General features: G+C 37.6%; 1 protein-coding gene across 1 annotated transcript; it reads right to left on the bottom strand.

Annotated features, from left to right (window-relative positions):
- Positions 1-5,523: 5,523 nt before the first annotated feature.
- LOC131775933 (adenosine receptor A3-like) lies at positions 5,524-6,765 on the bottom strand. Its single transcript, XM_059092051.2, has one exon. It carries the CDS (start codon positions 6,763-6,765, stop codon positions 5,524-5,526), a length of 1,242 nt encoding a protein of 413 aa, XP_058948034.2.
- Positions 6,766-12,022: the final 5,257 nt, after the last annotated feature.

Raw genomic sequence — 12,022 nt, 5'->3', positions numbered from 1 at the left:
CTTCTTGAATTTGATCGGTGATGCAACTGTTTTTTTCTAACATTCGCATTTACGCATCATATCTTTGAGCCGTTATGATTTCGACGTTTTTCGTTTGTAGCATGAAAACGTCGCTTTGATGAGAACGGGGCCTCTCTTTCATCAACCGGCCTTGAATTAAATCTGTTAGATTTGATCTGTTGTATATTCGATACCACAGTTGCCATGATGTTGGCTTGGAGACTGAAGCATTTTAGTGATACAGAAAGCAGTTTGTCACTAGGTGTTCGATTTAGTTAAAAAAATTTGCTCAGCAAAACATCTGGCAAAAGTTTTATGAGAATAGCTGTTCAAATTAGTCGTAATTAGGCTCAAATTCTGACTCTGAAGAGTAATTCATATTGATGACCCGCTGACTGCTAAGATGTGATTCGTAAGTCTCCCATCCATCTGCCATAAATTTTTGTAAATTGTTAGAGAGAATTTGGTGTCAAATCAAGATTACACCCTCGTGCTGATTGATTGAGTTATTCTCATCATCTGATTGCTGGATTTTGTATCAACACTGTTTAGAGATTAACTGTATATTTGATCATGTGTGCAAGTAAAAGGGTTGTTTGTATTGCGATAAAATATCTGTAATATGGCGGAAATATTTCTTTCGTCACGACAGGAAAATATGGCTCCCAAACGTCGCTTCAAAAAGTGTTGTTCCCCAAGCGATCAATGTTTACATCATTCATTCTTCCTTGAGTTCTGACAGAATATGCTGAAAGAAGACAAAAATCGTACTCACCCTCAAACTCCTCCAAAACTTTCCTCACTCGAATGAATCAAATTTCAACCACTGGAAAATAAAGACAAGCGAAAATTAGTCGTGTGGAGGAAGTTGTTTATCTTTGGAGACAGAAACATGTCATATTTAGCATCCTGATGGTAAAAAATGACTTAAAAACGAAAAGGAAGAAAAATGAAATTCATCTATGCACATAAAATAAAAATAAACGTCAATAACTATGACGACAGCACAGGAAAACCCGATCAGATTGATACATGTTTAGAGTCGCGTTTCATTGTCTAACATTGTTTATTGCAGGAAAACGTCGAGGTAAATGTAGACGTTTTTTTTTTTTAACATGCATTGTCTTTGCTCATTATAATTTCTTGGTGATGTGTGGCATTTGAGGAAGGATTTTGTGACACTCTTTTGAACTAGCTACCACAAAAAATTTGCGTGACAAATTTAAAAAAAAGTTTTCCCTGGACTCATTAAACACAAGACAAACAAAAACTATGGATGTCGAATCTTCTCAGAAATCCTCAGAGCTTCAAACTACTGAGATTCCCCTGTTAGGTAGATCTGAATCCCATGTCGCACTTGATTCACTTAGGCCAGCACAACTCTGATTCAGATGTCGGGCTAATGTCGTGCGAAATTCAGTATTTACCGAAGCACTTTTAGCGCATACCCCATAAAGCAGAATTATTCTCGTGAATTCCCCACGGTAACGCAATCCCGCCGAAGTACATTAGTATAATTTATGAATTTTGTCGTGCCAGAGTCGTGTAGCACGGCGGGGGTTGTCGAACTTAAATTCTTTGCCGAACTTAATTAAAAGGTTTGGTTCAGACGCCGTTTTTCTGCCCTGTTTTGTTCATGGTAGAAGACTTCTGAACTGGGCCTAAGTCTTTCAATCGGGTACATGCACTTTCGCGAATGCGTGATCAAAATAGACATCATGGTTTCATATCAGGTGACACCAGTCTAGCAAATTGTTGACGGTAATTTGTGAACCCCAAATAAGTGATAATTGCCTACAAAATGTTTTGTCGTTGATAACTCTGCTCAGAATAAAACAGGATACCAAACGAAACAATTTTCTTTCTGTGCTTCTTAGGTTTGGTCCGTTTTTTGTCCACTAATTCAATCACAAACCTTGGGCTTCCAGTATAGTAATGCGGACAGTATTTAGAGTTGTCTGTGGTAGTTCGAGAACCGTCCATTAACAAAGAACTCGGCTAAAGCTTCGTATTCGGATTAAATTATAAACCGAGTATGCAGAGACTTTGTATAGTTATCTTTAAGTTCCAACTCCTGAATCGTGATTTTTCTGCTTAGCTGCTAATGGTCTCTGGTTGTCAAACATTTTCATGTTTGTCGATTGTAAGAATTTGATGCAGTACTTACCTTCAAGCTTGTCCAAAACGTTCCCCTCACGAATAATTAAATCCGATATCGATGAACTATTTATCATTCGCCATATAGAACCATCAGGTAAGGAAATCCCATATCTTTGGAGACAGAAACATACCGTACTGTTTTTATGCAATGACTGATGAAACTATAGGCAAGAAACTGAAATAAAAATTTCTTTTCAAAACATACGTACATGTAATGCAAAAGGCCAGAAAAGGAATAAATGGAGCTGATCAGTTAAAACAGAAAAAGTAATCGAAGTTCGGCCCAAATTAGAGTCCTGTTGCGTTGAATCATTTGGCTGTTAACCCTTTATTGCATCCCTAGAAGTGACCAAGACATAATTTCTCCTTACAAAATCAATATAATGTCAAGCAAGCAAGTGATGAGAATAGAAAAAAAATCTCTTTCAGTCATTTTCATGTGATATAACACATAATTCTCCGAACTTAGATTATTAGAAATGTGCGACCAACAGTAGGGAGAGTTACTATTGAGATATTGGAAATGAAAGGGTTAATTCCGCGTTCATATTAAAGGAGTGTATTTTAAAAATCATTTCTAGTTGTACATGTAATGTTTTTAATGTTTTCCAGCTTCCCTCGGATGACACAGAATGTCGTGAAAGGTTTGCACGTGCTCATAAGAAAGTTTTCCTGTTCCGGTATATTTAGTAGTTGATTAAGTAAGTTATTATTTCTTTTCGCTAACATTGATTTGTGGAATGTCAAAGGAAGTATTAACCGGCATCGTGTGATCGAGCCTTCACAAACTAAACAATGATGTATTTAATCAAATAGTCGCTAGTAAAACCGCATGCGTAGATCAACATTATGATTGTCGAGCAAGCCGACGTAACAGGAAATTAGTGGCCACGAATCATTGAAGAATGTGTAAAACAAAACTGGAACTTTGTCAAGTTAGCTTAAATTATCTAACCACTCCGGACTTACGTATCTGGGTGTGTGTATCCGTAGCTAATAAAACATAGCATTTTTGTTACTCAAAAAAGATGGGATTGAGTTAGGTCGAAAAACAGAACGTGTAATGTTGGATTGTGAAGAATAAAGTCAAGTTAACCGATAGTATACAGTCCAAGTCTGTAGAACCAACGTGTGCAGAGTTTCCTTCTAACTTTGTGAGAAATTCTGCGAAACAGAAAGCTATGTCCGTGCTTGTTACTCTACAGATTTGTTCTTCTCGAGCTTTATCGGTCGTATGACCGTTATTTAAAATTCCACGAGGTTGTGGAGCAAACGCAATTATGATTTTCGAGTTTTTCGCTCCAGCTTATAAACGTCACTTTAATTCGTAATTCCCCTTTTGCCACCGCGGGCATCTTTGGTACATCGTAGAGAAGAATAGAGGCTGGGAAGAAGTGTATTTTAATAAATGTCAAAAGTGAGAAATTGAAGAAATATTAATATATAAACAAAAAGAAATTTTGAAAAAATATAAACAAAAAGAAATTTTGAAAAAATAACCAATCACGCTCGTCACGCTCACGTATTCGTCAACAATTTCCGCCCAACACTCGTCAATTTGGAGATCTCTTTGATAATAGTAATGTACATTTTCATTTAGTTATGTAAAAAAAAAAAAGGAAAAAGGAGGAATCGAATTTACGAAAAGGTAAAAGTTATTGGTAGCTATGTTTGTTTCTGACTGCTCACGTGAATTGGTGACTTTAACTGTATGGAGCATGTAGACTACACTTCTGGTAAGAAGATCGATATATTTACTGTCGGTGGTGTTCTTTAGTAATAAATCTAGATTAACAGTATTTCTTTGAATCTTCGTGCTAAATGGTCCGACGTCTGACAATTGCCTGATTGCAAGTAATTTCCTTTCCTAAGCTTTAGCGGAAGTCTCGCATACCACGCCTTTCTTAACTTACAAAATCATGGAAAACTAAAGATTCAAGTAAATGGGTTTGACTGATTACTTCCTAAATTTATAACTGTAGACAATTATTCCCATGAGCCAGTCTTCTTTTGTTTAAGTGATTTACTGTCCATCTCGGACTCAAAGAAAAAAATTTATCCTCAGCTTGGAATCGTCATTACAGGCATCGTGAGTCTAGTTACAATCTTATTGAACATCTTGGTAATCTTAGCGATCAAGAAAACAAGAGAGTAAGGGAGGAACTCGAACTTCCCTGATCACCAGTTTGGCTGCCTCTGATCTTTAAGTAGGTGCGGTTTTTGCTTCATTGACCTCAGTTTGGATGTGATCAGTAATTATTCGAGGAACTGTATCGGAGGACACTCTTTGTACGATAACTGGCATAACTAAATTCATACGGGGGGTCCTCAAAAAGGTTCTTCAATCCCGCGATTCCGACAAAAGCTTTCTCCTGATTCAGTAATCCCGGCAGATTATACCGGCTAATACCGATCCCGATCATAAATTTTTTTCTCAGTCCATTACCTCGACTTAAAAAGCCTTTTGGGTTGACGATGGTTTTCTTAAACAACATTGATCCGTTTAAGTATTTACTCACCGCAAAGCGTACGCTCATCTCTTTTCAAAAAAACGATAATTAGACTAATATCGTTCATTTTAGAAGCTTTGCAGGAATAACTTACGCTAGTCACGGTAACGCATAACCTTCAGCAAAAAAGGTAGGGGAATAGGGGCATTGGTGTTAATAAGCACTTTTCAATTTTTCAAAGATTACAAAATTGCACTCGCCACACGAACAGTGGAGCACCTGGACAAAAGAGTTTTGATCGGAAAGAGTTTGTAAGCGATTCTTCTGATATACTCAAATTCTAGTGACAAACATCAATCACTCGTGAAGCCTAGTTTGAAGTAAAAGAAGACCAAAGCTAATAAATATTTCTTTGGTTTTCCTTTGAAGCGCCTTATTTCTGTTGACAAAAATTACAGATGTTGACCGATATAATGTTCACAGAGATGTCTTTAAAATTGCGTCTTTGAGAGGTAGCCTGGGGCGATTTGTAACAGGTTTCTTTAGGTATAAGATATTGGAAAGTATTTTAGGTTCAATCAAGGTTACAATATAAACATTTTAATCTTACAACTCGGGACTGTACTTACAAACACAACACAAGCGAGGAAGCACGAAGTTGCACAGCCCATAAGGCTATGCGCGCGTACATCAGTACGTCACGCCTAGTGTAGTCACGCCAAGTGTAGTCGAACCTAATGTAGTCACACCTAGTGTAGTCACGCCAAGTGTAGTCGAACCTAATGTAGTCACGCCTAGTCACGCCCACAAATTCTAACACAAGATATAAGTATTCTTCCCAAGTTTTTGATCGTGTGTGTTGTGACATCTGATCTCCTTTACAAACATACGATAATTTCTCTTTCCTCTTTGCTTATTTCTTTGTAGGTGTAAGTTCAATCTGCACCTTGAAAGTTCGAGTTAAAGGTAGAATCACTTCACGAAGGTTTTCATGCCTTATTAAGGGTGGAAATGACATTCTTCTGTTAATTATTGCGACCACTGGTTCTCGAGGCACGGTCGGTGTTCCAGCGACCACGTGTGTGTCCGCTGTCCAGGACTGTGACCGTGTGAGACGTTGACCTCGTTCTATGTGGACAAGCTCTTTAACATTTACAAACGCGGAGGAATATCGCTGGCGTCCTTTACGAAGACCCACGTGAACCGCTGGCTGAATTTCCCGTGGCTTACTTAGCAGATTAAGAGCAGCTTTCCTGTATTTCCTTTTTCTATAAAAATACAGCGCAGGATTAACAATGGAGTTTAACAGGAGGAAAGTTTCTGCCCATCGCAAAACTGAAATTTCACGAAAAAAAAGGGAACGTTGCGCTAAGACGTGTGCAACTCCTAAAGGAACGATAGCGATTAAAATGGCAATTGTTAGCAGAAACACCGTCAAAGCCGTTTTACTTTCCATCCTCGCTTTGATCAGAGCATTGACGTGGCTGAATTGGCTTCGGTTCCATTTTCGTATTCCGATATAAACCATGGAATAAAAATACACCATAAGGGTAAAGGCGAGTAACTGGACAATGGCAAATATAACACGAGGTACCATTTTGGAAACCGCAGTGGCTTCTAATGCGAGAAATAAGACCGATGGTGTAAGGGCTGTCATCCAAGCGATTATCGCTAATCTCGTTAAGCGTTTCTCGGTTACTATAGCCTTGTACTTCATAGGCTTTACAATCGCAACATACATCTCCCAACTGAACAGAACTACATGATAGTACGAAGCACGGTAAGCAGAACTCGAAACAAATTTGGTAAGTTTAGCTATCAAACAAATCATGCCCACCGATACAGTTCCTCGAAGAATCAACGCATCTACAGTCATGTTAAATGGGGCAGAAACCGCACCCACTAAGAGATCTGCGACTGCCAAACTGCTGATTAAAATAATAGACTTCCTCTGCAATTCTCTCGTTTTCTTGATTGCTGAGATCACCAAAATGTTCAACAAAGCTGTAAATGAACCTATGACGGCAGATATAACGATTCCAAGCTGTATGAACACTTTCCTTTCTAAATCCCAGATAATCTGCGGAGCACTTGGACAAAAGAACTTTGACCCGGAGGAGTTGACAAGGAGATCTTCAGACATACTGACATTCATGTCGAAATATGATCAGTGAAGTGATCAATATTCCTTTTAAGGGACCGTTATTTCCGTTTAAATAAAATCACGGATGTTTATCAATGAAATCTTCACAGAGATGTCTTTGTATTAATGCAGCGGTGAGATATCATTTCCTTAGGCTTTCAGCACGAGTTGTTTTTTGTTTATTTGTTTTATTCTCATTTGAAAATGCACATTTTCCTTTGAGGAGCCTGATTTCTGTGAGAAAAATCACAAATTGACCGATGAAATCTTCAGAGAGATGTCTTTGTATTAAGGCAGCCATGAGAGACAATTTCCCTTGGCTTTCAGAACAAGTTTTTTTGTTTTATTCGTGTTTGAAAAATGGTTTATCAGCAATTTGAAAACGCAAATTTTCCTTTGAGGAGCCTTATTTCAGTTTAAAAAAAATCACACATGTTGACCGAAGAAATCTTCACAGAAATATCTTTGTATTGAGGCAACGGTGAGAAATCATTTCCTTAAAGTGCCCATGACACTAATTCGTTACCAGTCCACGGGACACTTAAAGACAAAATAAAAGCACTTAAGGGCCCGAAAAAACCATGTTTTGGGCTTTTTGAATTTTTTTTTCAATCGGAATTGGTTTTTACATCTGATAAGCCAAATATTTACGCAAAAAAAGAATTTCGTGTAATAGGCACTTTAAGCTGTGAGAACGAGCTTTCTCGTTTAATTCGTGTTTGAAAAATTGTTTATCAGCAACTTTAAAACGCACATTTTCCTTTAAGGAGCCTTATTTATTTTAAAAAAAAAACCATTTTGACCGAGGAAATCTTCACAGTAATGTCTGTGATGAGGCAACGGTGAGAAATCATTTCCTTTCAGAACGAGTTTTTCGTTTTATTCGTATTTGAAAAATAGTTTATCAGCAATTTGAAAATGCACATTAGAAAAAAGCGTCCTACGAAAATATAAAATGGCTTGTAATCTGATAAGATAATTTATGATGGTAAACCAAAGAAAAAAAACAGGAAGGTAAAAAAAGGGTTGATTCTCTCGTATGTTAGCGAGCGCGATATAGTCCAAGCCCATCGGTAAGTGCGATGGAGCTCGTCTAACTTGCTTTTGTTGCTGTTAAATTACAGATTATGTGAAACTTCTTCAGCTTTTTTTAATTCTATTTCCATAAAGACAAAGGGACGGTTACTGCTCTCTTTTAGTAAGATAACCCTAAGCAATCATTTCATTTCCAGAGCGATTCGGAAACAAGGATCTCTTTGACACACTTTTCGATTGAATGTCGTAATACCAAAACCAGGTAGTAACATCAGTCAATGAGAGGGGAAGTTACCCCAAAGAGCTAATGAGGGCACAGATTAAAAACGAGTATACACGACCAATAGAGGTTACGCACTTGTATCCAATATACTGAACATTTCGCCTTTCGGCGGCCAAAATGACTAAGTAGTCTCCAAAAAATAAATGTTTGTTGACTATTGTAAAGAAAAACGAAATGGCACTTAATGCAATATCTAACGAGAAAGATGCAGTAACGGAACACGCAGAAATAACATTTAGAGCGAATGTTTGCCTTAGCCCTTTGAAACCCTAACATCAGTATGCATATTCTCCATACTGTTCTCTATACATTTCTGATTCTGCCGACGAAGAGAACTTGTTTAACGATCGAGAGCCGCCTCAGATGGTGTGTATGAGCGGACTGATGGAATATCTCTTTTTACAACAATAAATACCGGGTTGAATATGGCAGGTCTGGGTACCACAGGCACACCCTCCTCACCCTCTCTGCTTGTGTTGTAGGAACCACACTCCATGCACTTCAAGCCGAGAACATGAAATTTTACTTTGCATTTCTATTGGAAAAAAAGTTTCATGACATTCACATGCATTCAATATTTTCCTACAACCACTTTGAAGTGATGCTTACAGTCTCTCAGCACTGTGATTTACCCATTAACTGCAACATCTTTTAGTTAATGTGTTTCAAATTTTCTAAGTGTAATTATGCCAGGACTTCAAGCTGCTTACCTTGTTACAATCGCGACAGAGAACCTGCAATGGACCAAAACGGAGGTAAAAATATTGCATTTCCAACTGCACTGTTGGTCATTAGAATTTTATGTATTCCTGAATTAGTTAGTAAGCTGGATATAAAATGGGTGATAAAGTCGACCCTGAATTATCCAGATTTTTCCATTATCCAGACTTGCTTCTCTGGTCCCCATCAAATTCAAGATCTGTGATTACTTTTTATTAATTTCCTTTGCCCAAAAGATCAATTACGTTGTGGTAAAACATTGTTGGCCACCTTAATCCTTCCCCCCCTAACATCAGTATGTATATTCTCCATACTGTTCTCAATACATTTCCAAAGAGGCTGACAAAGAGAATTTGTGTAACAGTCAAGAGCTGCTTTAGTTGGTCATCATCTCCTATATTCTCATAACTTTCATGATTGATTCAGGGAGGATATAGTAAGGAGAAATTAGATGCTAGTCACTCTTAGGGGCTAAATGGTTAATACCTTTTTGTAAATACTTTTAGCAAAATAAAGTTAATAGACAAAAAATTGAGAATATGCTTTAATTCTTGCATGATAATAATTAAGTGATCTACATGTAGTTTCTTTTCAGTTGGTCAGTTTTATTTTTGGCTCATCAATATTCATATTTTTGATTATACAGACTCTCAATTATCCACACTATTCTGTCCAGTCCCCAAGGATTCTGGATAATCAAGGTTCAACTATGTAATGTTCCAAACCCACACAAAACTTTATGGTCATCCTGTACTTAACCCATTACTTAATGAGTGATTCAGGGGAGATATTGTGAGGAGAAATTAGATGGTAATCACTCTTACACCTCTTTATGACTGTTAGATCACCACTGGCAAGTTTTTTAGTAGGACCAACATTTAGGTCTAAAATAAATGTCTCAATATCACTAAAAATCATATTCATTACCAGTAACCTTCCAGCTCCCAGAAGTGACTAAAATGAAATTTCTCCTGATAATATCCATACTTTATCCACCAAACAGGAAATGAGAATACTCAAACTTATCAGGTACATGTAGAAGTTATTATCTTGATTTAAGACCAGCTTCTCATAACTAATTGATAAGGAAATGTGTAGCAGCTTAAGGAAAGAACTACATGTAACAATCAGAACTTGGGGCATAAATAGTTAAAAAGCAGGCAGTAGATTAACAGAAGCATCTTACCAGTACATAGAACTCTCTATACTCCTCTGGCATGGGTGTCTGAGATATCTCCAGATCTAGTGCCACATGCGGGTCATATTAATAAGGGACTTGTTACGTATTGGGCAAAGTACAAGAAGAAGTTTGTAAGTAGAACTAAACGAAATACATAATTTAATTTTGAAAAGATTCCATTGTATAAGCTGTACTGTAATTATATCAAATTCTCCAAGCTAACATTATGAGAATTGTTTGTCAGACAGTAGAAAAAGTTACAACAGAGATCTTGGGCGCGCTACTTGTCATCTGCACTTTGCACTCGTGTTACAACTTTGTACTCGTGTTACAACTTTGCACTCGTGTTACAACTTTGTACTCGTGTTACAACTTTGTACTCGTGTTACAACTTTGTACTCGTGTTACAACTTTGCACTCGTGTTACAACTTTGTACTCGTGTTACAACTTTGTACTCGTGTTACAACTTTGTACTCGTGTTACAACTTTGCACTCGTGTTACAACTTTGTACTCGTGTTACAACTTTGCACTCGTGTTACAACTTTGTACTCGTGTTACAACTTTGCACTCGTGTTACAACTTTGCACTCGTGTTACAACTTTGCACTCGTGTTACAACTTTGTACTCGTGTTACAACTTTGTACTCGTGTTACAACTTTGTACTCGTGTTACAACTTTGCACTCGTGTTACAACTTTGCACTCGTGTTACAACTTTGCACTCGTGTTACAACTTTGCACTCGTGTTACAACTTTGCACTCGTGTTACAACTTTGTACTCGTGTTACAACTTTGCACTCGTGTTACAACTTTGTACTCGTGTTACAACTTTGTACTCGTGTTACAACTTTGTACTCGTGTTACAACTTTGCACTCGTGTTACAACTTTGTACTCGTGTTACAACTTTGTACTCGTGTTACAACTTTGTACTCGTGTTACAACTTTGCACTCGTGTTACAACTTTGTACTCGTGTTACAACTTTGCACTCGTGTTACAACTTTGTACTCGTGTTACAACTTTGCACTCGTGTTACAACTTTGCACTCGTGTTACAACTTTGCACTCGTGTTACAACTTTGTACTCGTGTTACAACTTTGTACTCGTGTTACAACTTTGTACTCGTGTTACAACTTTGCACTCGTGTTACAACTTTGTACTCGTGTTACAACTTTGCACTCGTGTTACAACTTTGTACTCGTGTTACAACTTTGCACTCGTGTTACAACTTTGCACTCGTGTTACAACTTTGTACTCGTGTTACAACTTTGCACTCGTGTTACAACTTTGCACTCGTGTTACAACTTTGCACTCGTGTTACAACTTTGTACTCGTGTTACAACTTTGCACTCGTGTTACAACTTTGCACTCGTGTTACAACTTTGTACTCGTGTTACAACTTTGCACTCGTGTTACAACTTTGTACTCGTGTTACAACTTTGCACTCGTGTTACAACTTTGTACTCGTGTTACAACTTTGCACTCGTGTTACAACTTTGTACTCGTGTTACAACTTTGTACTCGTGTTACAACTTTGTACTCGTGTTACAACTTTGTACTCGTGTTACAACTTTGTACTCGTGTTACAACTTTGTACTCGTGTTACAACTTTGCACTCGTGTTACAACTTTGTACTCGTGTTACAACTTTGCACTCGTGTTACAACTTTGCACTCGTGTTACAACTTTGCACTCGTGTTACAACTTTGCACTCGTGTTACAACTTTGCACTCGTGTTACAACTTTGTACTCGTGTTACAACTTTGTACTCGTGTTACATAAAAAATGTACCCGTTTTCAGCCAATCAGACGCGCGTAATTTTTTTAGGTATGTTATAAGTGCTCAAATCGGGCTGGTGATAACCGATCACGTTCGAGAGTTTTGTTATACTTTTGATTAAGCGTAAAATTGCAGATTGTTTTCTTTCAAATTTCTCTTGTTCATTGTGCAAGCACACTTGATTTTGATATAGCGAAAAGATGAAACTTTGTCGGATAAAATTAGGTTTGGGATGTTGCAGTAGGTAAATGAATAGAATAATGTTCCAAGTCT

This window comes from Pocillopora verrucosa, chromosome 12 (genome assembly GCF_036669915.1).
Source record: "Pocillopora verrucosa isolate sample1 chromosome 12, ASM3666991v2, whole genome shotgun sequence".
Classification (NCBI taxonomy): domain Eukaryota; kingdom Metazoa; phylum Cnidaria; class Anthozoa; order Scleractinia; family Pocilloporidae; genus Pocillopora; species Pocillopora verrucosa.
Note: the sequence above shows the minus strand (reverse complement) of the source record. Positions and strands in the feature narration are given on the sequence as shown.

Coding starts and splice junctions, on each gene's coding strand:
- LOC131775933 (XM_059092051.2), bottom strand. CDS start 6,765: ATGAATGTCAGTATGTCTGAAGATCTCCTTGTCAACTCCTCCGGGTCA.